The 27,091-nt window shown below is 35.4% G+C and overlaps 1 protein-coding gene across 1 annotated transcript in view; it reads left to right on the top strand.

Annotated features, from left to right (window-relative positions):
* LOC145289786 (forkhead-associated domain-containing protein 1-like) overlaps positions 1-27,091 on the top strand; it is a 129,844-nt gene that overhangs the window by 51,391 nt on the left and 51,362 nt on the right. Inside the window, exons 15-17 of the mRNA XM_080136437.1 lie at positions 12,857-12,968; positions 20,632-20,738; positions 24,911-25,070. Coding sequence (XP_079992563.1) covers positions 12,857-12,968; positions 20,632-20,738; positions 24,911-25,070 — 379 coding nt within the window. The remainder of the gene's footprint in view (positions 1-12,856; positions 12,969-20,631; positions 20,739-24,910; positions 25,071-27,091) is intronic.

Below are 27,091 nucleotides of genomic sequence, written 5' to 3'. Positions count from 1 at the left end.
CCCCTAGAAAGCTGCATAGCTTACGTGCCGTGTATACGTTCATACTACTACAATTCCTACTACACACACACACTCACACACACATATATACCTATGTGGGTAATCTATCCAAACCACTATCAATAATTTCCCCCACTCTTTATCTGTGCCTAAACCTAAACATAGATTCCATGAACAAAGCTTCTTTCTTAGATCAGCACACTTGTGGAACTCTGCTCCATTTACCTGCTTTCCAACTGACTACAATATGGTCGTCTTCAAGGCCAACGTGAACAAATTCTTGATGAGTCATCCCTTTAAGTAATCCAATTTACCAAATTTCCACAACTAACGATGACTGACATGTTTCCCTTGATCAGTGTACACTCATTAAACCTTATCCTCGAGTAGCCTCCGGGCCTTAATAAGTCGTGACTTCTTTATAAAAAAAAAAGTTAAAAAGATATTTAAAATCACAGAGTATTTGCAGCCGAAATAGCCCTTGAGCCCCTGGAGAGGCATAGGCCATCTACAACTTTTTGTAGATGCTTTTGTAGCGAGGAGTTCTTTTTACAGGATGTGGGGCCAGCACCTTCACCTTGTAAAAGGGTGAGGGTGCTGGCCCCACACCCAACCTTCCCAGAAGGTACATACAGCGCCTAGCCTTCCCAAATGGTCACCCATCTGGTACTGGCCAGGCTCAACATTGCTTAATTTCGGTGATCTGGCGAGAACCAGTGTGTCAACGTAATTGTGCCGTACTCAGATACTCAACCAGACTAGATGAATTCTTGTTCTGAAATCCATTAAGACCAAGAGACAACAAGAAACACATACTATAAGATATTTAAATGAACAATTGGGGAGAGGAAAATTATGTTCTCAACTTCTTTACTAACTTAGTGTTTGAAATGTAAAAAAAGAACTTTAATGGAATATTTGAATATCTATGTGTTTATAAAGAGGTCAAGTGTTAGTTCCCAAGAAGGGGTTCCTTGATTTTTGAGAGCTTCGACCGAGATAAAATGAAACAAAAAAAAAAAAAAGAAAAAAAAAGTGCAACTAGCTACCCATGTCACGACGTTGCTTGAGGAAGGAGATTAAGTACAGAATAGTTAACATGGTTATAATGGCTTTCTAAATAAGCACGTCCCGGGAAAGGCGATTAAATACAGAAAATCGAAGATGGATTTTATTAACCAATATATTAACGTAGAAAATGAATTGGGTCCTCACTGTGTGCTTTACTCTGGCATTCTTACCTAAGCTTTGCAAATGCAGTGTAAAGAGAAAATGATGTACATTTAATAGTGGGATAGAAAAAGAGGAATATATTGCATTCATCATGCAGGGGGAAGGTGCTTAGCTAAAATAAATAACATGAAGATATTTTTTTCCAGAAAGCAACTCAATATCTCTAATTAGCCATCATTTACTGATGCATACGGTATTTGTTGTTGCACCAGGGTCGGTGCAGCGACCACTAGCCTCCTCGTCTTGGACAAGGTGCAGAAATGAGTTTCTAACCTAACAGATCCCACAGTGTTAGCCAAACACCTGCCCCTGTTGCATCACTGCAGTTTTTCATCCATGTTCTTGTTTTACAGGAACATTCATGGAACGTGCTCCAGCGAACTTACTGCCATTGTACTTACTTAACAAAAACATCTCCAACTCACATGACTATGAGCAAAATCCCACATCTTCATCATAGAGGTCTCTAGACGCGGGACGATTTTCTAGTCTAATAGCTTCTTTTCTCGGATCATATGCATTTGTGATTCCCTTGCTATTCGCCGTTTCCTGATCGTACCAACGCGCAGAAAATTGAATGTAATCTAAATAAACATCTTAATAAAGTGGCTTTGTTCAGGGTGAACAAAAGTAAAAAATAAATGGTAATAATTGACGAGACAGATTTAAGTTTGTAACCTGTATTTAAAAGGTTATTTCCATGAAAGATACAAGCGAAAATTGACTCTACTTTATTTATAAGAAAATGTAGTTATTAATGTTTAAATTAATTTTAATTTTTAAAAAATATATTTGCCATAAAACTGTAATTCCAATAATTTTCATCGATTACATATATCCCGTTTAATAACTTTTTAATAAAAGAAACTTTCCGATATACACCGGAAATGCTTCGTCTACAGCAGTGTTTTCCATTGGTTAATGATTTATGGTCATTACCTAATGAGATTGCTGACTTTGTTAGAGAGACGACATATTTAAATGGCGTTATAATTATGCTTAAATGCTGTTTAATTTTATTACATTTTTTTTACAAGGTGGTCACCACTTATTAAGGTCCGAAAGCTACTCGGGTTATTGCGTGTACAGTACGTTAGTATTGAGATTTGATAAAGTGTCTTACTTAAGGGGGCGGTTCATCAGGAATTTGTTTATGTTGGACTTGAAGACATCAAAGTTGTAGTCAGGTGGGAAACAGGGAAAACGGAAGAGAGTTCTACAGGCGTGCAGTTCTAAGAAAGAAGCTTTGTTCATGGAATCTATGTTTTGGTTTTGGCACAGATAAAGAGCGGGGAAAATTTTTGACAGTGGTTTCAGCTAGACGGGTGTTTATCATGAAAGATTGGCGAGGGGGGACCAGAGATTGGAGCTCAGACGAGCACTTGCCATGGAAGTAACGATAAAATAAAGACTCGCAACGTCTCTCCTGTGGGAGAGAGGTTGCAGGGAAGAGAAATGGGCACCCCCCACTAAGCCACGAATTACATTTCTACTTCCTTGATTTGGGCAAGAAGATCATTTAATGTAAAACAGAAAACTATATTTTGATTAAAATACAAAACCTTAGTTTAAAAAAGCAATGTCAAATACAATGTAATTACATTTTTTTAAAAAGTTTAATCAATCCCACATCACATTTAACTAAAAAAAAAAAACCCTGTTTAATAGAGTTTTGTTTTGCCACAAAAACAAACGCAGATATTTAAGCTATTTTTTTTTATATAAAATACAAGAAAACAAATAACAAACGTCTGAAACATTATCATTCGATTTTTCAAGGGTAAATATTGGATTCTTGGTTTGAATTTCTTCCGCTGTCAAGTAAATTTAAAATAGCGATGGCATATTTCACTTCGGAAAAATGTTCGTTTTTTAAAAATCAAAAATAAATTACAATTTTGAAATAATATTTACCCACACAGTTTTACACGGAGTTCTTAGTTAAAAGAAATTAAAAAAGAAAATGAATCATTTATATCATAAGAAGTAAACGCCACAGGACCGGTTAATAATCTACCAATAACAAAATGTTGTGTCTGCACAAATAATTAACAAGAACACGAAAGTAAAGGTATACAATAATATATTAGGAAGAAAAGTTATATAAATATTTACAGGTCTTCAAAGATAATTCAGTTGGAGATATTCCGGCAGGTGGCGTGTTGCATGTCTTACTGGACGCAGCATAAGCGTCTTGCCTATTTGACGGTCGTTGCCGGACTCCCCCGGTATTGGTGATTGATACCTTTATATATCTCACTCACCTGCCTATGTTAATTAGTGGGCGTCTACACAACACAAAAGTATTTACTTTTTTTTTAATATCAACGAACTTAATTTTGTTTATACTCAATTTTTACCGTAAGAAATCTTCTTTAACTTTAAATTCACCGTAGTAGCCATTAATAAATAATTTTCTCTCACGAATAAATGCCCCTTCTAGGTGATTTGGTTACGTACTGGCCAATGAACTTTCAGGGTGTATTAATTCCTATCTGTCTCCTGAAGAATTATTTCAGTCTCTTTGGCAGTCACGATCGATCAGCAAAGAGATCTCTGAAAGCAACGAATACCTGTTCATTGGACGCTCAAGCATTGGCTATGCAGAGAAAGTTCTAATGAGTGCATAAATTGCTTTCCTAAAAAACGTCCACGTGACTACGCGTCTTATAGGGTGCAACTGCTGAATAAAAAAATGGCGATGTCTAATTAATTTTATCTTCAACAATCGCACAGACTAACGTGATTTCTCGCCGATTATATGCAGATGGGATGCTTTCGGTTTGAATAAAAACATCTTTTTTTTTTAATAAAGAGCTCTGACAGTAGTGTGTCAAATTAAACCCCGAATATTGTTAGTTGAAAGTGCAGAATAGTTAACAATTGATAATTTAACCACAGACTATCTTCACCTGACAGATTTTCTGGGTCCCGAAGAACTTGCTATCTTTCCTTTCTTCATTTGGACACTCTCCAAATTTCTTCCACCTATATCGAACAGTATATGTGATTATTTAATTACTAATTAAATATGTCTTTTCATTGTTCTCATATATGGGGATCTATGAATAAAATAATAAAACTCCCAACCAGATATTGACTAATCGGCTGTTACATAAAAATTGTACAAAAGCGTCTCTGCGCATCGGATTCACGCACTTTTCCGCTGAGAAAAAAAAAATTGCAGAAATTAATTTAACCAATGGGAAGCTTACGCGCTTAAAGCAAAGTATGAACAGTCGGCATGTTGTGGTAACTGATTGGGAGAGATAAATAGCCGAGGTTTTGAGTTCTATAGAAAAGCAAGAAGAGAGGCCAAACAAGTAAAAGACAGACACAGCATCAAACGAGAAGAATATCCGCTTTTGGAGTTTAAGGGGACAACACTTCTCTACTAAATCTTACCACAAAATCTTACCAAAAATTGAAGAAAAGATATTCCCCGGCAAAAAAGAATAAACAATCTTAAAAAACATTCGTCTTTCAATTGCTTCCGTTATCTTTCCTTCCAAGTATAAAACCGAACTTTTTAACACTCACATTCCGGGTTCCTGCTTCCCCAAATGTACTGACATGCAGAAGTTCAAATATAACGTGAACCGACATCTTGCTGCCCAACTCCCCACATAGTACCCCTGATAGTAACCTCCTACATCAAAGTAGCAATGTGCCTTGCTTGGGGTGAAAACGTAATAAAAAAAAAAAACAAAAAAAAAAAACAAAAAACAAAAAAAAAACTTTTATTGTGCATAAAAGCTATCCAACGTTAAATGTTCCTTGTCGGTCTTGTTATTTTTATATGGAGTTGTTATTGCATGTTTTAACATATAGTAAACCCCATACATAAAAGATGCTTTGTTTTTCCTTTGATGCAACTGTTTCCATAACATAGAAGTGCATCGCATTACAACGGCGTGTTTCAAAATTTGAATTATTTTTCTTTTGTTTTTATAAAAGTAAAATGTTTCCTAAGTGAAAACCGTAATCATGTTTTCTCAGTCGAACGATAATCTTATAAAAAAGAAATCAGTTTTTGTTTTGTTTTTTGTTTTGTTTTGAACTTTATTCGCGTTTGTTTTTTGTTTTGTTTTTTTGTGACGAAACGGATTTTCTTTTTAAAGACGCTATAATTCATTAAAACGTCATGGAGTGAGGAGCTCAAACTGCTCCAACTTCGTTTTCTTTTTCACTCGCTATTTCGTTAAAAAATGTAAGTTCTTTTTTCTTCTTTTTTTATTTTAGAAGCATAAAAATAAATAGACAAATATTATTAATTATAAAATCAACAAATCTTTTTTATTTTGACATAAAAAAAGTTATTTGTTGTAGTAAAACGGAGATTAATAATAATAATAATAATAATAATAATAATAATAATAATAATAATAACAATAATAATAATAATAACAATAATAATAATAATAATACCGTTAATTACCCCCCCCCCACAATAAAAACTATTGCAAATAATACAAGATTGTCGCTAGCAAGGCGGGAAATTTAAAGCTATAAATGTTATTGCTTATATTTCATTTTGTTTAGATTTTATTGCGTCTGGCTTATTAACTTTTTTATTTGCGCGGTCGGCATTTTTGAGCATCTGTGGATTTATCATTCAAACGCGGTAGTGTTTGAATATACGGTTACGTGGCAGTTTTAGTCATTTAGAATTGCTTTAAAGCTTCACCGTTCACTCATTTATCGACCAGATTTCAAGCAGTTATTAAAAATTATTACAGTTTATAGATCACCTTGTCAGCTATATTGTGATTTTTTTTTTCAATTTTCGTTCTGTAAAACAAAAGTTATGGTGAATTTTCCGGTGTTCAAAATCGTAAAAATATGTAAGGAGGTGAGCGATGCTTTTTATGACTGGTTTCCATAGCAACCACGTCGCTTCAGCGACTACTGTTGCTACTAAGTCACTGCTGTCTCGAAAGGAGAAGTAACAAGTGAAATAGAGAGAATGAAAGCATGAAAGGGAGATTATTGAAAACAGACGAGTGCCGTACATTGTTATTACATGTGTTTATATGGGGGGGGGGGAATAAGACTGAAATTAAACAAAGAACAAGAGAATTTATTGGAAGCCTGGAAAAATCATGGATTACAATCAAAAACTAATATAATTACAATCGAAAAATGCAAGCATGAAAAGTAATATGGTTAAGCTTAAACATGGAAAAGTAAAGGACTAGTTGTTAAAACTGGAAAATAAAAGGACAAGATATTCTTGTAAAAAATATGATAAATTGATAACTTAAAATATTGCAGCATTAAGAATTTATTTTTATTTCAATTCATAACATTATATAATCAATTCTTAATGCTGCAATATTTTAAGTTATCAATTTATCATATTTTTTACAAGAATATCTTGTCCTTTTCTTTTCCAGTTTTAACAACTAGTCCTTTATTTTTCCATGTTTAAGCTTAATCATATTACTTTTCATGCTCCAATTTTTCTATTGTAATTATATTAGTTTTTGTAGAACTTTATAAAAGTTATTTTTTTTTGTAAAAATAAATTACTATTTGAAAGATTTTCCGTTTCTCTTGCGACTACCCTGCACACAGTGAAGAGGCACTTAAATATTCATGAGTATAATAAAAGTTTATGACCCTTATCCATGAGTGGCTTCCGGGCCTTGATAAGTGGTGACCACCTTGTAAAAAAAAAAAAAAAAAAAATGGACGGGTTCATCTAGTGCGAGGAAGGGTTAAGAATATAATTTACAACATTTGTTCTTTTTTTTTTCTTTTTTTTTTGTCATATTAGTCGATGAATATGCCTCGAAATTTGAATCTAGGACGTTTAAACTGTCGGATAAAACAAAAATATTATCACACTAAAGATTTTTTTTTTCATAGGGATCACCACTTATCAAGGCCAAGAGGCCACTCAAGGATAAGGGTTAAAGCGTGTACAGTAGAAATTGGACAATATAGTAATCATTAGTAATGAAAATTTGGTAAATTAGATGACTTATATAGAACGGCTCATCAAGAACTTATTTACATTAGACTTGAAGACAACCATATTGTAGTCAGCTGGAAAGCAAGACAACGGAAGACAATTCCACAGGCGTGCAGTTCTAAGAAAGAAGCTTTGTTCATGGAATCTACGTTTAGGTTTAGGCACAGATAAAGAGTGGGGGGAATTATTGATAGTGTGTACAGCTAGACAATAGTTTCTTGTGAAAGTTTGGCGAGGGGGGACCATAGATTGAAGCTCAGTCGAACACTTTCCATGAAAATAACGATACATCAGAGACAAACTCGCAACATCTCTTCTGTGAGATAGAGGTTGCAAGGAAGAGAAAAGGAATCTCCTATGAAGTCTATTTTGAACTCTATCAAGGTAAGACAAGTCCTTTCTAGCAGCTCCTGCCCAGATGTGGCAACAATATTCCATCCTTGGACGTACCTGGCTCTTATATAGATAGAGAATAGCATCAGCAGTGAGATATCTACTCGATCGATAGAAAGATCCCACCATTTTTCCAGCGGCCTTGGCAACAGATTTGATGTACGTATTCCATTTAAGATCAGGAGTAATGGTCAAGCCCAGAAGCTTGTCAAAACTTGAGGCCTCCTCAAGACGAGAGCCATTCATTTCAATTGATGCCAGATGTGGATCAGAATGTTGATGATGTAAAGAGAGAAGCTTGGTTTTAGATGCATTAAAAGTAACGAGCCACTCCTTTCCCCATTGTACTACGTGCTCAAGATCAGAGGAGAGAGAATTGGAGATAACTTGGTCGTTTACTGTCTTAGATGTGCTACCATAAATGGTAGTGTCGTCAGCATAAATGTCTACAAATGATGTAAGGATGTGATTTGGAAGATCATTAATGTAGATCAGGAAAAGAGTTGGGCCCAGGATGGACCCCTGAGGGACACCGGCATTAATACTGTGAGCTTCTGATTTTTGCCCCTCAACTACTACTCTTATGAACCTATCAGAAAGAAATGATTTAATAATTGAGAAGACATTTCCAGCTATACCATAGCTAGATATCTTATGAAATAAACCTTTAGCCCAACTATTTTCTGTTGTTCTGCAGGTTAAAAGTTGAGTCGCCGAAGAGTTTTAGCCAGGAGATTTTGACCCAAAATCTATTTTTAACAAGAGAGTAACCACTTATCAAGACTAAGGCCACTCGAGGATAATGGTTAATTTATTTTCGGGAGAGTTTTCCCCAGATATTTTTCACTAGTTATATGCTTGGGCTTTAAGAGAGGTTGAGCCAATAAATTTTAATCATAAATCTTTTCAATCTGAAAAAAATTATAAAGTTATTTTTTTTTACTCGTAAATGTTTTACTCGTAAGTATATGTTTTGACACACCATATATTGACCTAAAATATTTTCAACTTGAAGAGTTTGGCATAAACAGACAGAAGGGGCATTGGGCATTGGAAATAATACCGAGATAAGTGGAGAGCACATACAGCATCTGGAATTCCTAAATGGTCGCCCATTTTAATATTGATCAGGCTCAACGTTGCTTAACTTCGGAGATCTGACGGAAAATGTTGTGTCAACGTGATTATGTCGTATGTAAAGTGAAAACATAGTTAAATAGACACCCTTACGTTGATTTGAGAGTTCACGAATTGAAATTTAATTACATTTTACCATTGAAAATTCAATTTGTTTTGTCCAACAAGGGGAAGTAAAACATCTTGTCCAATACTCGTGTTCTTGATTGACTTACAGTTGTTTCAGGTAATATAAAACTTTCAATTATTGACTAAAGAAGCAATATAGAAAGCATTAATTAGTTGTTTGTTAATGTTGTTTGAGTGTGTTAGTTTATTTGTCTTATTTAGAAGTATTCCAGAATACACATACATATATCAATTACTCATTGCAAACACACACACACACACACACACACAAGGGGGGGGAAGAGAGAGAGAGAGAGAGAGAGAGAGAGAGAGAGAGAGAGAGGGGGGGTTTAGCAACAACAGCTAATAATAATTCCGGTGTTTAAACTAAGAAATAATAATGCCATATATCATAAAGCTACTGATTAATTCTGAATAACCAATATCCGACAAAAATGAAATCCAAATGTGGGCGTTTAAAAGCATTACATTACATTCCACAGATCTTTTACTCATCAACGTGTTTCTTCCAGCTTCCATTTTTTATCCATTGATAATACAACATGCAAAATGGCAGCACTGCACCCAGGAAAGACATTGTAATAACGTGGATCGTAGCTTCCCTAATATGTAGACGTTTGTCGCGTCTTAGAAAAATTGCTAATATCCAAGCTTACAATCAAATTATTAGCAAAATGTTGGAAAATGATAAAAACATATAAAACATTAATATTGAATTAAAAAAGGCATTGTTTAACGAATAGTATATATATATATATATATATATATATATATATATATATATATATACAATATTAAAAGTTATTCTATATGAGTAATGAGAAGATTTACGAGTGTTAAAAGTGAATGTGTGTGTGCGTCTGTTCTCTCCGAGTGTATGTATGCGTGTGACAGTGTGAGAGAAGTAGACATTATATATTTCGACTTTCGGGTGATTTTTCCCCTCGACCCCAAAATCAACAGAAATTAGACCATTCCTGAACTGTTCCCTATTGATTGCGGTGTAATGCTGGTTTCGGTGCAGTTCTAGGAGGTCCATTCTCCCAGGCTTTAATCTCTCTCTTTGAGAAGAGGTTAGTCGCCTTAGGCTTCTCTGCTAGGGAATGCCGACGGGGTTGCACAGGCATCTTTTTTAGGGTCAGAATACTCCTCCTCTGGAGCGCTAACTTTTCAATGCCACTTTCCGACCCTTGTATCACATTTCTTGAGATGGGAGAAAAATAAATACAGTATATAAGAGCTAATGCGTGAGTTTCGAATTGTGATTAGCTCTCTCTAACTCTCAAAAGGGTAAAAAAGATGAGCGTAATATCGTGTTAGTACTACTCTAATGTTGACCTCAAATAACTGAAAATTTTGGTCGTTATATGCTGAGTCATTGGCTCGAAAAGAGATTTTTAACTTTGGGTGCCAAAAGTGATTTAGCGTAAACGAGGCCATTTTGATATGTGACGAGAGTCAAAACAAGGTAACGTGACTACTATTTTTGCTGCTTTATAAATATATCTCTAGGAGCCGATGTTTGTACAAAAATTTAATTCGTTATTGGCATGTGATAATGGTGTGGAGAGGCGTAGCAATAAGCGCCAACGGTTGGCGTGTGCTCGCTGTAGGGAAGCAGTGGCGTGTGAACCTGGAGCCCTTCAGACACAAGAATAACGCGATTATGCAAAATTAGGCGTTACTGGGTGTTGGGTGGCAGCATACAAAGACGGATATTTTGCTCGACAGTAATCTTTTGTCCTTCTGAATGCTGCCTCATTCGCGTGTGACTTTAGAAGAAAAAAGATTGCTGTTGCTTAGGTGAAGAAGCGAACATCTTCAGTCATGATAAAAAAGAACACAAAATAATCAGACACAAGTGTGTGTTTTGTTTTCAAATTGAAATAATTGACGTGATTAAAATACATCTAAAAACATCTTTCAGCCACGTAAATTATAGCTAATCTTTAAGCGAGGCATGTGTCTTTTCGCACACGCTGTTAGTCAATTAATATATTACAATGGAAAATGTGAGCATGAAAAGTAATATGGTTAAGCTTAAACAAGGAAAAGAAAAGGACAAGGTATTCTAGTAAAAATATAATAAATTTATAACTTAAAATATTGCAGCATTAAAATTTTTTTTAAAGTTCAATTTAACTATAATATAATCAATATAATCAATTCTTAATGCTGTAATATTTTAAGTTAGAAATTTATTGTATTTTTTACTAGAATATCTTGTCCTTTACTTTTCCATGTTTAAGCTTAGCCATATTACTTTTCATGCTCGCATTTTTCTATTGTGATCCATGAATTTTTGCAGGCTTCCAGTAAATTTTCTTGTTCTTCGTTTTAATTCAGTCTTATTGTTTTTACCCCCATAAACATAACATGCCCATATGTAAAACAATGTACGGCACTCGTCTGCTTGCATTCTCTCTGTTTTACTTGTTACTTCACTTTTCGAGAGAGAGAGCGGTTAATTAGTAGCAACATAAATCGCTGAAGCGACGTGGTTGCTATAGAAACCAGTCAGAAAAAACGTCGCTCACCTCCTTACGTTTTTTTACGATTTTAACGCCAGTAAATTCATCATAACTTTTGCTTTACTGAACGAAAATTGAAAAAGATTTTTCACAATATAGTTGAGAAGGTGATCTATAAACTGTAATAATTGATTGTAATTTGTTCGAAAAATGAGTGAGCTATGAAGCTTTAAACAGTTCTAAATGACTAAAACTGCCACTTAACCATATCATCCAAACACTACCGTGTTTGAATGATATAGGATAAGCGCAATTGATGTCACTAATAATGCATAAAAGATAGAATATAAACTATTTGTAAGCAGTACAACCTTGTATGTAATGAAATCATAGATTCTCTATCTTTGTTTTGAGAACACGTGTTCCATATGCCATGTACTATTTTCAAACTGATCTGATTCAAAAGAAATATCCAATCTCAAATTACGTACGTAGGAAATCTTTAAGATTTTTCTTGCTCAAAAAAAGGACCGTCAAAGTATCTTCCCTACTTTGCTGAGTTTTCGCTCAATTTTTTAAAAACAAATTGGTTGTTGATCTTAAATTGTATTTCTTGTCCTGAACTTAATTTTCGTTTTTGTTTTTAACATGTATAAATCGATGATAGATTAGAAATTAATGTACGAAACGAAAGAGCGCAGGAAAGTTCCCGAACTGATATAAGCTACTCCTTTTCTTTCGTTGTCAGTTCATCTAAGTTGTTGTTGTTCTTCTTCTTCTTCTTCTTCTTTTTCTTCTTCTTCTTCTTCTTCTTCTTCTTCTTCTTCTTCTTCTTTTCACTTCTCGATTACGGCCATTATCATAAGTTGGTAAATTTATCAAACTTCTCAGCTTCTCGTTTCAAATAACGTAATCTTTTGGTAAAATACATTTTTGACACTTTCACTTCCAATAGCGAAATTACAAATATATATATATATATATATATATATATATATATATATATATATATATATATATATATATATATATATCAAAAACATACTTTAAAAAGAAAATAAATAAAAAAATCACAAGAATAAAAAGAAAATGCTTTCTGATTTCGCAAAAAAAAAAGAAAAATAATAATAGTTTATTCTTATTTCTTTAAATTACGATCGAATTTTATGGCATTCTAATCATTTTCAAAAGCTTAGAATTTAGTAGATTATCTTTTTTAAAAATTCAGCCTGTCACCTATTTTAAATGTGATTCTGTTAACGTTTTCTTTTTCAATGAACGTGTTACTTTTTAAAGCAAACCTGATATACCTTTTAAAAGTAAATCGATTTAACTTTTTTATAAGTGAACCTGTTATCCTTTTTTTAATTTAACCACTTTTTAAAATAAATATGTCAATCTTTATAAAAATGCTCGTTACCCTTTTAGATGTGATTATGTTAACGTTTTTTTAAGGGAATTCTATTAGCATTTTTGTAAATTAAATCTGCTACCGTTTTTTTTAATGATTTTTCAGAAAGTCGGACACAGATACCGGTGAAACAATCACCGCCACCCAAACCAAAGGTTATTGTCCAAAATACACCTCCAGACCTTCAGTCTCGCGATCAATTAATTGCCGTTCTCAGGTAAAATCTTTTTATTCAATCTTCCTTCTACAAATATATCTGTTATATTTCTCTTTTTGTGATTGATTTATCTGCTTATAAAATAGCAAAGAAATGTCAAAACGTTGAACGACTATAGAGAACAGGTTCATAGTTGATTCAACACATAACTATAGAACATATACACGTTTTAACTAATGTTGGACACATATCTGACGAAGGGATATGTTCCCGAAATATCATGCCTTACGGAACTGCTATCAGACCACACTGACGCAAGTAAGAATACAATAAAATGTTATATAAATAAATAAATTATACCACCGTAATCGAGAAGTGAAAACAGAAGAAGATATATATATATATATATATATATATATATATATATTTTTTTTTTTTCTAATTTCGCTATTGGAAGTGAAGTGTCATACCACCTACGGACTTTATATACACCGGACATACCAGCAACTTGGTTATAAAAAATATTTATACATTGAGGTGAGGAATGATAGACTAATAAACAGTTAGACATTTCTCTACTCAAACATACTCGTCTACTTTTGTTTGTTTCTCTTTTCTTTACTTTCATGATTCCGGTCTTTCTTCGCATTGTTTTTGGCTTTTAAAACTTCCATATATTCCTTTACCAACAATGCTTCAAGCAAACTACTACCTACTCTTAAATTATATATATATATATATGTGTGTGTGTGTGTGTGTGTGTGTGTGTGTGTGTGTGTGTGTTGATTGATTGATTGGCTATACTCGTTCTTCTTCTGCTGTTAAACCTGCCTGCCCTGCACTCGTGTTTCTATCATTCACACTGAAGAAGACCGAAGGATCTGTTGAAAATTATGTGCTTTTGAAGAAAACATTTTCGTATTTTTTAAAAGACTTTTTGTATTCTTACACGTCAACAAATAGGAAAAATACAGAAAAGATTTATATATTTTTCCTATTGATTTTGTATATATATATATATATATATATATATATATATATATATAGAGAGAGAGAGATTACTACATTTAATCACATAAACTAATACACAAAGATATCATTTTATGCATAAAATTTTCAGTATTTACTTCAGCAGTGTTCAATACATAGGTAACGCTAGGTAGTAAGTTATGAAAACATATATGGCAATCAAGCTACACAGAATATTCCGTATTTCATTCTCGTGAGAATTCGTCAGGCTTATGCGAAAAATTGTGGCCATTGATTAGAATGGGTGCGGTGGCAACTAGAAAGCTGATTGACAAACAAAAAACTCAATAGCATGTGCGTATATATAAACACCCGACAACCACAACTTTTCGCATAAGCCTGACGAATTCTCACAAGAATGAAACACGGAATATTCTGTGTAGCTTAATTGCCATATATATTTTCATAACTTACTACTATATATATATAAACGCCTTCGTTCAATCTCAAAAGACAATGGATACCCCCTGTACTAGTGATTGCATGTGTAATTTTGAGGAATGGGTTGCGCAATCTCCAACCACACCCTACTGAATCGGCACTGCTTGAGTCCAGTGACAAGAAGTCCAGGACAACTGGAAACAATGCTGAGATAAGCAGAGAACACATGCAGCACCCGGAATTCCCAAACGGTCACTCATTTTAGGCTGAGCGTTGCTTAACTTCAGTAATCTAATGTAAACCGATGTGTCAACGTGATTATGCTGTATAGTTCGTTCCACTGCTATATGTATTAATTTGCTTTGGTTTGTGTTTAATCGTTTCACATCTGCATTGCATTGTCTTCTATGAATTAACTTTATCTATTTTCCAAACTAACTTCAATTATTAGTGAAGTAGTTTGTTCACTTTTCTTTAAGGCTCTTTAGTCCTTGATTTTGTTTTACAAGGTAGTCACCACTTATCAAGGCCCGAAGACCACTTGAGAATAAGGGTTAATAAATGTAAGATGGTAGTTTAGTTATTGTTAATAGTGTACATTGTGTAGAATTTGGATTATTTAAGGGGACAGCTCAACGAGAACTTGTTTACATTGAACTTGAAGGCTACTGTGTTGTAATCGACTGGGAAGCAGGCCAGTGAAACAATGTTCCACATGCAGGCAGTTCTTGGAAAGAAGCTTTGCTCATGGAATCTGCATTTAGAATTAGGCACAGATAAAGAGTGGGAAAAATTGTAGACAGTGGTTGTCGCTAGTTGATTGTTTTTTTTTGTGAAAGTTTGGCAAAGAGGGACTATAGATTAGAGCTCAGACGAACACTTGCCATGAAATAACGATAGAACAGAGACAGGTTCGCAATGTTTCTTCTGTGGGAAAAAGGTTGCAGGGAGGAAAGAGAAAAGGGCATAACCTTCTAGGTTTCGAAGCTGAACTCTATCAAGGCAAAAGAGGGCACGTCGAGCAGCTCCTGCCCATATGTGGCAACAGTATTCCATTTTAGGACATATTTGGCTCTTATACAGATAGAAAATTGCATCCGCAGTGAGATATCTACTGGAGTGGCAGAGTGATCCAACAATTTTTCCAGCGATCTTGGCAACAGATTTGATGTATGTGTTCCATTTCAGATCAGTAGTGACAGTCAGTCCCAGAAGCTTGTCAAGAGATGGTGCTTCTCCCAAGATGAGAGCCGTCCATTTTAATTGGGCTAGATGTAAAGATTGGAGTTCACTTTTATTCGGTTTCATTCCATGCATCAATTTACATGTATTGTACCCATTGATGTTGAAAAAAAGATTTCTCTATACCGGTTGATTAGCAAAAACAATCCAAAGATGACATTTAATGATATTTAAAAGTATAAAATAATTCTTATTAAATTTCAACACTGATAGAATCTGTTGAAATTTTGCAGTTGTATCTTTCCACGCATTCTATGGATATCCGGAACAAACAAAGACCCCACCATGTTACTGTACCACTTTTTTTTCAAACTGAAAGATACTTATCTAAGTATTCTGGTCAATGTAGTGTGAGAATATATCCAGTTATGGGGGAGGGTGCTATTTACAAAAAAAAAACCTTGTAGGAGTTTGTGACATATTTCCATACTATAGACTCCAGCTCAAGCACAAATTCCATGATATTATTATATAATTTTTGGACAGAACAGATATTATACTTTCATTCTCACTTGGGAGTTAATTTTAAATCGAATTTCCCGTTTGACAGAATAGTGACATCATATGAGATCTAAAAATAATAGTTTTTGCATTGTGCGTTCAGTACTCGGACGATCCTGTCTTGTAAAAAATAACATGAAGTGGCCTTAGCATATTATTACATAGATTATTAAGACTTTCTAAGTATTTTTAAGAATCTATATATGCATATAAAAGTGACCTTGTCTGTGTGTTCGTGCGTGCAGAACTGTCTCTAACAAACTAATCTGTCAACTGTTAGTCTACAGACTTGAAACTTGATATATATGGTATTCGGACATGTGGAACAAATTCGATTTGGTTTTTAACCAAAAAATTAACTGCTAAGAGGTAAACATGAAAAACTGGAACTTGGCAAGCATAAGGTGACTTAACTTGTTTCTTGCATGTATACATTTAGACGTTTAACTGCGTTAATTTTTAAAGTTTTGATATGCATGTGTCCATTCTTTTTTCAAAGTTTTTTGGGATTGTTCCTAGTACTCCTACTATTATAGGTATTATCTTCATTTTCTTAATCACCCATAATCCTTTCAGCTCTCTGGCTAGCTCTGTGTATTTCCTCAGTTTCTCCTTTTCTTTGATATTCACTCTGTAGTCAGCTGGAATATCAAAGTCTACGATTTGACAGGACTTTTTGTTCTTGTTAATTATTATGATATTCGGTTTTCTTGCTTTAATGGGTTTATCTATTCGTATGTCCATGCCCCATAGGATTTTGTGATTCTTGTTTTCAAGTACTGTTGCCGGTTTATGCTTGTACCATTTGTCTGTGTGTTTGAAATCCAGATGTTTGCATATTTCCCAGTGTAATGCTCTCCCGACTTGGTTGTGCCTGTTCTTGTATTCCTTTTGAGCCAGTTTGCCGCATTCGCTTACTATATGGTTTATCGCTTCGTGTCTTTGTTCACAGGAATCTGCATTTGCTGTTTCCTTGTGTTTTATCGATCTTTGCTTTGATATGGTTGGTTCTTATCAGGTTATCTTGTGCTGCAGTTATTAGGGATTCAGTTTCTCAGGTTTTTTTTTGTTTTGTTTTTTACACAGTGATCGTCACTTATCAAGGCCCGGAAGCCACTCAGGGATAAGGGTCATTGCAAGTACATTACGTTAGTGTGGAGATTTGATGAAGTGTTTACTTAAGGGGGCGGTTCATGAGGAAATTGTTAACATTGGACTTGAAGATATCCAAGTTGTAGTCCGGTGGGAAACAGGCAGACGGAACAGAGTTCCACAGGCATGCAGTTCTAAGAAAGAAGCTTTGTTCATGGAATCTGCGTTTTGATTTAGGCACAGATATAGAGTGGGGGAAATTTTTCACAGTGGATTCAGCTAGATGGGTGTTTTTCGTGAAAGATTGGCGAGGGGGGACCAGAGATTGGAGTTCAGATGAGCACCTGCCATGGAAATAACGATAAAACAAGGATAGGCTCGCAACGTCTCTTCTGTGGGAGAGAGGTTGCAGGGTAGAGAAAAGGGCATCCCCCACTAAGCCACAAAGTCTATTTTGTACTCTGTCAAGGCAGAATAGGCTGTTTTTAGCAGCTCCTGCCCAGATATGGCAACAGTATTCCATCCTTGGACGTACTTGGCTTTTATATAGATAGAGAATTGCATCAGTAGTGAGATATCTTCTGGAGCGGTAGAATGATCCCACCATCTTTCCAGCGACCATGGCAACAGACTTGATGTACGTGTTCCATTTCAGATCAGGAGTAAAGGTCAAACCCAGAAGCTTGTCAAAACACGGGGCCTCACCCAGACGAGAGCCATCCATCACAATTGATGGCAGATGGGGATCAGAGCGTTGATGATGTAAGGATAGGAATTTGGTTTTGGATGCATTAAAGGTAACCAGCCACATCTTCTCCCACTGAACCACACGCTCGAGATCAGAGGAGAGAGAATCAGAGAGAACTTTGTCATTTACAGCCTTTGATGTGTTGCCATAGATGGTCGTGTCATCAGCATAGATGTCAACGAATGATTTAAGTATGTGTTTAGGGAGGTCATTGATGTAGATCAGGAAGAGAGTTGGGCCCAGGATTGATCCCTGAGGGACTCCAGCATTTATATTGCAGGCCTCCGATTTTTGTCCATCTACCACTACTCTTATGAGCCTATCGGAGAGAAATGATTTAATGATTGAGAAAACATTTCCAGTTATACCGTAGCTGGAAATCTTGTGAAGTAGACCCTTATGCCATACCTTTTCGAAGGCCTTCAATATGTCAAGAGCAATTGCCCTAGAAAGGAAGCCTTTGTCAAGGGATTCACTAATCCTGTGGGATATAACCGTCAGCACATCTGCGGTAGATCTTGCAGAGCGGAAACCATATTGTGTGTCACTAAGAAGGTTATTCCTGCTGAGGTGGTTGACTATTTCTCTATTTAATATGGATTCCAGCAACTTACTCATAACACACAGGAGACTTATTGGTCTGTACTGAGAGGGAGATGACTTATCACCTGAATTCTTTTGTTTATGTGTCCTTTTCGTATCCATGTCCAGGTGTTTTCATTATTCTCATCTTTTGTTATTCTTATTAATCTTCCGTGTAGTTGCTTCTCTTTCCATTGTTTTTTTCTCGTTTTATCCGTTTTCTCTCTGTTTTCTGTTTTGTTGATTTTTTCAGTGTCTCTTGCTGCCATAATTATTCTTTCAGTATTTTGCATTATGTATTTTTCTAGTTCTTTTTCTTCACAATCTTCTATACAAACCAGTCCTCTCCTATCGTCTTTTCTTTTCACATAGAGTCTGTCAACATCGTCCTTTGGGTGTAGTGCGTTGTGCATAGTCATGAGTTTCCTGGTCGTCTTATCGAGCTGTCTCAATCCTTCTTTAGTCCACTCTATGGACGGTCCAGTGAAGTTGGGTGGAGTACTTATTCCCTACTTATTCTGAAAATGCTTAAGTTGTTTAAAGGTTTTAGTTGTGCAGCAGATAAAAGATGTTGCAAAAGTTTATTTGCGTTTTTCAATGGAAAAAGTCGAAGTATTAAAATTCTTAGATTAAAATACAGAATGGTATTAAATTGTACAGAATTGAAAGATGTTGTGTGACTAATTTTGTATCTGCGTTTTAATAAGTTCTTAATGTATATATGAAAAAAAAAGAAGTGAAAATGAAATTCTGAAAGTTAGAAAAGAATGTTTTTTTAGGTTAAAGTATTTGAAAGGGATAATGTGTGTAAAGAGAAGATGTTGCAATTCTAATTGCTTATCGGCATATTTTAAAATAATGCATTTAAACGAAAAGAAACAAAGGTGAATAATTTAAATTTTAGATGAAAATACAAAGTAGCGTTAAATTGTGCAGCGTATAAAAGAGATGTATTTGTGCATTTAGTTCGTGAGAGGTGTTATTAATCGTCTGAAATTCCCTTATTTCGATATTCCCTTTATCTGATAAACATATGCAAACAACCAATGAAAGTGTCCGGAATTTTTAAAAGTAGCGGTCCTTATTGCAAGCATTGTAAACGGAAGGACTAATGTGAAATGCATCGGAAGAAAAAGTAAATATTGGCAACGATGGTCCAAGAAAATGTGACAAATACAGAAATATTCCCGGTTACGATCATGAGAGAGGAAGGAGAAAATAACTAGTGAATAAGTATCATGTTACCAACGTTAAATATGATTTGTTTTGGAATTCTCCTAGGAATTTTTAAAAATAATTTAGGATAACGAATGAAAGTGACTGATGATATACACAAAACGTACATCAGATATTGGTTAGTAATCTGAACATATTAAATGTATATGCATTTGCAAAGCTATAATAAAACGGATCCACATAAAATTTTAGGAGAGATACTATTTTATGTATTGACCACCAGTATTTACTTTAACATTGTTCAATGCGTGAGAAATGCTAGGTAGTAGGTTATGAAAATATATTTATGACAAAAAGCTACACAGAAGCTTCTGCATTTCATCCTTGTAGAAAATCGGCAAGCTAAAATGCATAGAATTCGTGTCACCGGATGGTTTTATAAATACACATGGTGTTTATTCCAGCTAACAAATCAATCAAATTCTTTGTTATTCCTTCACACAGATTAATGTTTCTATTAGGCAATAGCAGGACTTCTCTCAAACAAAGATTCGGCTGACTTTTACTTCCTCATTGTTTGTTGTTTTGAATAAGGATGACTCCATCAATAATGAACTTAATTTTAATAGGTGCATGCTTGGATTTCTTTTTCTATTTTGTACTTTTAGATATTGGTTTAGTTTATATACTGTTATGTAAAATAGGAAGTTACACTTTGGTAAAAAAAAAAGTTACTCATTTTCAACTAATTACAAACAGTTAATCATTAATAACATACCTTGCGTTTCAGCATTAAATGACCTCAAATGAAAACAGTTGTTATTAAATAAACAAACCAAACCAAATCTCAGAAAGCTTTAGCCCATATTTTATTCTGATCACATGTTATGCAGTTTCGGCTTTAGAATCGTGTATTAATCTTTTGTTTTTCTAACATATGTGAAGATGGATCTTTTGTGGTGTTATTTACAGGAAAGAAACATTGGAATTAAAGCAGCAGCTACAAGAAAAGGAGGAGGTTATTATTGGTTTACGGAAAGACCTTTTAGGGACATCTGCTCGTTTATCTGATATCAAAGGTAAGAAATTGGCAGCAGTGAGCGCTTTTTCTAAAAAACAACTTGTATTTTTTATGGCATAAAAGCTACTATCAGTTATTATCGGTTTCTTAAATGTTTTTACACGTAAACACTTTTGTTTTTTCTTGCTCATGAAATCTTTCCTGAAGTCAATATTTATTGCTCTTTCTGCTTCTTGTAGAGTGTGTTCTCTCTCTCACTCTAAACACTTTCTCACTCTACAAATCTACTATCAAACCATGTATTCCATTTTTACTCCAAACAAGGCACAGTGCCACTTTGATGTAGGGGGCATATATTGCAGGGATAATATTTAGGGAGTTGAGCAGTAAGATGTCTGTTCACATTACACTTGAACTTCTGCTTGTCAGTACAGTTGGAGAAGCAGAAACCCGGAAGGTAATTCTAAAGTTTAGCAGTTCTGGGGAAGAAACTATTAGAGTAGAAGGCTTTCTTACATCTAGGGATCTTTACTGTGTAGGGATGGGAATTAGTTGCTTGTCGGGCTTGTCAGGGATATTTACGTCGAGAGGTTAAAAAGTCAGTGCATCCACCATTAAAATACTTGTAGAACAGGCAGGCGGATGCAACATTTTGTTGATGAGAGCGAGGCTGAAGCCTAGGTGACAGTTCAGGACCTATCAGGTTGGCGACTCTCTTTTGAACCCTGTCCAGGAATGATACTAGTAGCAAATGCACCAGCCCAAACGTGACAACAATACTCTATACATGGGCGAATGGTGGCCTTGTAGAGGTACAGGATATTTTCAGGCATAAGTAACTTTCTAGCACAGTAGAGAGAGCTGACCTTCCTCTCGCAGGAGGGACCTTTATGACCTTCAGGCCAAGATCAACGGAAATAAAAATGTTTTAAACAATTGGGTTCTAAGTAGGACGTCCCCCAGTACGAAAGGGTGAATGCGGTATTATGGTGAAAGAAGGTACTAGCTAAGAGAAACTTTTGTTTTAGTTCTGGAGTGACAAAGATGACCCTTTTTCCCCCTTTTGAGTTGGACTTGTGCCTAAGTTTTTTGTTCAGTTGGAACTTACTTTGCTTGAATAAAGTGTAGTATCTGTTCCGGTAGATACTGCAATCAGAGACCATTGTCCTTGTGGCAATGAGCTCCTGGTCCATGTAGGGGCAACCCTATATACCAAGATGCTCTCACTATCCAGCTCCCATTTGCCACCTCTCGGAAGCTGGTCCCCTTCCCCTTCCCCCCTCTCCACATTAAATAATGGCCTCATGCCTAATTTGCTCTCGTGGGGAAGCAAATAAATACAGCCCACCTTCCTCTTGCAGGAGAGACTTTTGTGGCCTTCGGGCCAAAGTTTTTTGTTCATGTTCATTTTTTGCTTGAATAAAAGTTTTAGTATCTCAAAGTGCAGTATCTGTAGTATCTATTTGATGCTGCAATCAAAGACCATTGTCCTTGTGGCAATGGGCTTCTGGTCCATATAGGGGCAACCCTATATACCAAAAGGCTCTCACTATCCAGCTCCTATTTCTCACCTCTCGGGAGCTAGTCCCTATTTCCCTTCCCCTCCTCCCTCTCCACATTAAAAAACGGCCTCATGCCTAATTTACTCAGTGGGGAAGCAAATAAACACAACCCACATTCCTTGCAGCGCCCTGGCAATGCTCTCAATGTATCTGTTCCAACTCATGTTCCCTGTGAACGTTAAGCCGAGAAGTTTGAAAGAAGTATTTTCAGGCAATGTATCTTTAACCATAGCTATTAGTGGTTGAAAAGGTTTCTTGTAATTATTGAAAGAAACAAGCTTAGTCTTGGCAGCATTGAATGTGACCATCCATTTTTGTTTCCATTCCTCTACAGATGGGAGGTCTTCTTCTAGTATTTCTGCCATTTCCTTAGATATATTTTCATTTGTTTTTCCTTTATGCCTGTTATAGAGCATGGTGTCATCAGCAAATAAAACCATCTCAGAGACAATTTTATCAAGGAGGTAATTTATTAATATCAGGAATAATAAAGGTCAAAAGATAGAATCCTGAGGTATACCTACATTTATATCATCTTGTTTAGATGTAAGACCGTCGGAGACAACCCAGATTCTTCTCTTATTTAAGAAGAATTTAATTATGTTAAGTAGTCGTCCAGTAATACGATAGGATCTGATTTTCCTAAGAAGATCATCTTGCTATACCCTGTCAAAAGCCTTAAATATATGTACGGCTACCACTCTACCCTTCCCTGCTTTTTCCAGTGTATGGTATATACGTTCAGAGATTACAGTTAGGATATCTAACAAAACCCTTAAGAAACTACACCCATAAATGTCCAAATTGAGAACTACTTATCATTTTTTTTCCAAAATGTCATGTGACTCATTAGTATTACTAGGTCCATGTATGCATAGGGAGCAGGTATGTTCAAATTTGTAGTACAACTCTCATACAGGTCACTGAAAGTTCCAACATGGCACCACATAGTAAAGAACTCTCAGAGAATTTTAAAAGACGTGTTGTTGCACTACAAGAAGATTGCTAACACCCTAACACTGAGCTGCAGCACAGTGGCTAAGATCATCCAGCGTTTTAAAAGAACAGGGTCCACTCAGAACAAGTCTCGGGTAGATCGTCCAAAGAAGCTGAATACACGTGCTGAGCATCACATCCAAATGCTTTCTTTGAAAGATCAGCGTAGAAGTGCTCTCAGCATTGCTGCATAGGGTGAAGAGGTGGAGGGTCAGTTTAATAGTGCTCAGACTATATGCTGCACTCTACATGAAATTGGTGTGCATGGCTGTCACCCCTGGAGAAAACATCTTCTGAAGACGATACACAAGGAAGCCCGCAAACAGTTTGCTGAAGGTATGTAAACAAAGCACATGAATTACTGGAACCATTTCCTATGGTTTGATAGACAAAATTTAATTTGTTTTGTTCCGATGACCTTAAGCATGTGTGGTGGCAACGAGGTGAGGAGTACAAAGATAAGTGTGTCATGCCTACAGTGAAACATAGTGGAGGAAATCTTATGGTGTGGGATTGCATGAATGCTGTAGGTATATGAAAGTTGCATTTCATTGAAGTACTGTGAAATGCTTCAGCAGAGCATGATCTCCTTCCTCCAGAAACTGGGTCGCAGGACAGTGTTCCAACAGACAATAACCTCAAACACACCTCCAAGACAATCACTGCTTTACTGGAGAGGCTGAGAGTAAAGTTAATGAATTAGCTAAGCATATCTCCAGACTTTAACCCAATAGAACATCTTTGTTCAAAATAATCTAAGCATTATCATTCTGAAATTTGGAGATGACGATTGATTATTTATATCATTTGGATTCTTCTATTCTCATCTTGAGTGTTATTTTCACAATGTTTCAGCCGATGTAATCTTTGGCCATCTTCAGGTGTATCTTGTCAAACTCAAGAATCTGCACGGAATTTCGAATGAAACACTTTATTTAATTTACAGGGTGGGAGTAGCCTGCTCTTGTTCCGTCAGCCATGACTTGGTAGAAGTCCTAAATAATTCATAATTGTATTTTTAGTGTCACCCACATTGAGAATTGAATCTGCAACCTCCAGAAGAGTATGACTTACAACTAAATTTTTTAATGATTACCTTATCCACTATGCCACAATGATCCATGGCATAGTTTATAAGGTAATACAAATAATACGAATCTAAGTATAGGGGCTAGTTCAGCTGAGCATTTCTTAATTAGTATAGCAGGGACGAGATCATGTCCACATGCCTTGAAGGTGTCTAAGTATTTTATGATATCACAGACAGGAGAAGGGGTGATTTTCAGATCATCAATTATGGCTTCCGTCCACATAGAGAAATTTGGGAGGAAGTTGTTTGTTGACTCTAGGGTGGAGTTGGAGGCGAATCACCGAGCAAGTAGTTCCGCCTTTTCGGTTGCTGTGTATGCGACCTTCTGGTTGTTGAATAGTGGGGGAATTACTGATTGCCCTTTATTCACTACACTATTATAAATTTTCCAGAAATCGTGAGTTCCTATCTTCTACGATTCTATGCTTTCCTTGATTATTTCAGTATGTCTTCGTTTGGCTGCGGCTATTACTCTCTTACAATCTAATCCAAATAATACGAATCTAAGCATTATTTATTCGTAATTGCGGCTGAAGAAGCGTTTGTTATTTTGTGTAATTCTAACCGACTTTGTATTTTTAGGGGAACTCAGTGAAGAAAGTAAGAAGAAAGTGGAATATAGTAAATCCTCAATCAACAGGCAACAAAAGGAAATGAATGATCTCAGACAAAAACTGGCAGCTTTATCGCAAGTGATTGAGGAAAAAACACAACGCATTAAAAGGTTGCAAAGTGATTTGGAGTAAGTAATCATATGCAAATATTACATATCAAGTGTGTGCTTGTATATATATATATATATATATATATATATATATATATATATATAGTGTCATGCTCGAGAATAAAATAAGTAACATCATATAAGTTACTATTGTTGTATTTATGGTGTGTTTAAAAGAATGACGACACACTGATATATAAAAATATAACAATATATCTTTATTCTTGCTGGCAGTTATGGATGGTTGGTTATTAGGAGGGAGATTGAAACTCAGTAATTCGATGAGTTGATTCTTCTTGGAGCCCAAATCGTCAATCAATCTCGATATCTTTTTCGGCTGTTATTATTTTAACCATTTATGACCATCTGAAACGCCTCTTCGAGACGACATTGCCATTGTAACTACACTCCAAAGACTGTTTTATTCAGCCATTGTCGTTTCACTGAATTGACCTGAGTTTGGTTTGACTTTATTACACCTGTGTTGTTTTTTTTTTACAAGGTGGTCATCACTTATCAAGGCCCGGAAGCCACCACGAGGATAAGGGTAATTGCATGTACAGTACGTTAATGTTGAGATTTGATAAAGTGTCTACTTAAGGGGGCGGTTCATCAGGAATTTGTTTATGTTGGACTTGAAGACATCCAAGTTGTAGTCAGGTGGGAAACAGGCAGACGGAACAGAGTTCCACAGGCGTGCACTTCTAAGAAAGGAGCTTTGTTCCTGGACTCTACGTGTTGGTTTTGGCACAGATAAAGATTTTTGACAGTGGTTTCAGCTAGACGGGTGTTTTTCGTGAAAGATTGGCGAGGGGGTACGAGGGATTGGAGTTCAGACGAGCATCTGCCATGGAAGTAACAATAAAACAAACCTTTTGCCGAAAGTGGCCTTTCACATTTAACTTATCTTCTTTTTTGACGATCAATCAAGTTTGTTGTTTCTTCCCATGCAGGTGCCTGGTGTCAGGTTTATTATTTTTATTCAAAAGACTTTTTGGTACATTCGATAATTATTTTATGCTGTTTCTTGTATTCGTTGCAAGGTGTGCATCTTTGTCAAAATAATTTCTCTGTACACTCGGCCCATTTGGCATAAAGGTAAGAGTGCTAATGGACCGAGAGACTAGTGTTCTATCCTCGATCAAGTCATACCAAAGACTTAAAAAATGGTACCTGATGTTCTATTGGTAAACACTCATCATTATATGTAGTGAATCAAGGACAAATGTAGTGACCCTGAAATGTAGTGGTGCTTTCCCCTATACCTCGGTATAGCAGCTATTGAAAAGGGAGCCTTTGGGTTGCCCTTGATTATCGTTGGCCACTTAGCTTATATCCTAACATAATTTGTAAATGCAATTAGGTTTGTTAACTGATAATTGTTTCCAACATCTAATGTGATGAATTTGGGCAATTTATTAAAAAAATGCAGAACGATTCATCAGATTTAATAAAATATGGAAGATCAAAAAACAAAAACTAATTACAAAAATTTACAAAAATTAGGATATTGAAAGTCAAATAAACCTTTAAAATATTACAATGAAGAATGACAAAAAGGCGAGGTGCGATATATGCTACAACAATCCTTTTGGCCAAGATCAAAGTGTAGTATCTGTTCTTCAGATGCGGCACTTCCATTTCTCGTTCTCTTTCAGTGGAGGAGAAATCCTTCACGACTGAGACAATTTTTATTTTTGTACCTTTTCTCCACGTTAAAAAACGACACTGGCGTCTAACTCTGTCCCGTATGGAGGCAATTCTGGCCCAAATTGTAGCTATTTTGTTAAAACTGCAAAAGTATTTATCCACGTTAGCAGGGACGCCCGGCGTAGCCAGGTTATAAAATACGCTTAAATATGATATTGTAATTCTTGCAGATTTCATATATATTATTATAGAGTTAATCTTCTATCGATTTTTATATATTATAAAGTTGCGATTTAAAAAAATAAAAAAATATATCTATATAACTTGGGTTCCTTCAGCTATAATCGCAACCGAAACCAAAACTTATGAAGAATTCTTAGTAAAATTAT

Source organism: Euprymna scolopes, chromosome 2, assembly GCF_053919585.1.
Source record: "Euprymna scolopes isolate OS-2025 chromosome 2, ASM5391958v1, whole genome shotgun sequence".
Lineage (NCBI taxonomy): Eukaryota > Metazoa > Mollusca > Cephalopoda > Sepiida > Sepiolidae > Euprymna > Euprymna scolopes.
The sequence above is the reverse complement of the archived record's forward strand: the minus strand, read 5'-3'. Positions and strand labels throughout refer to the sequence as shown.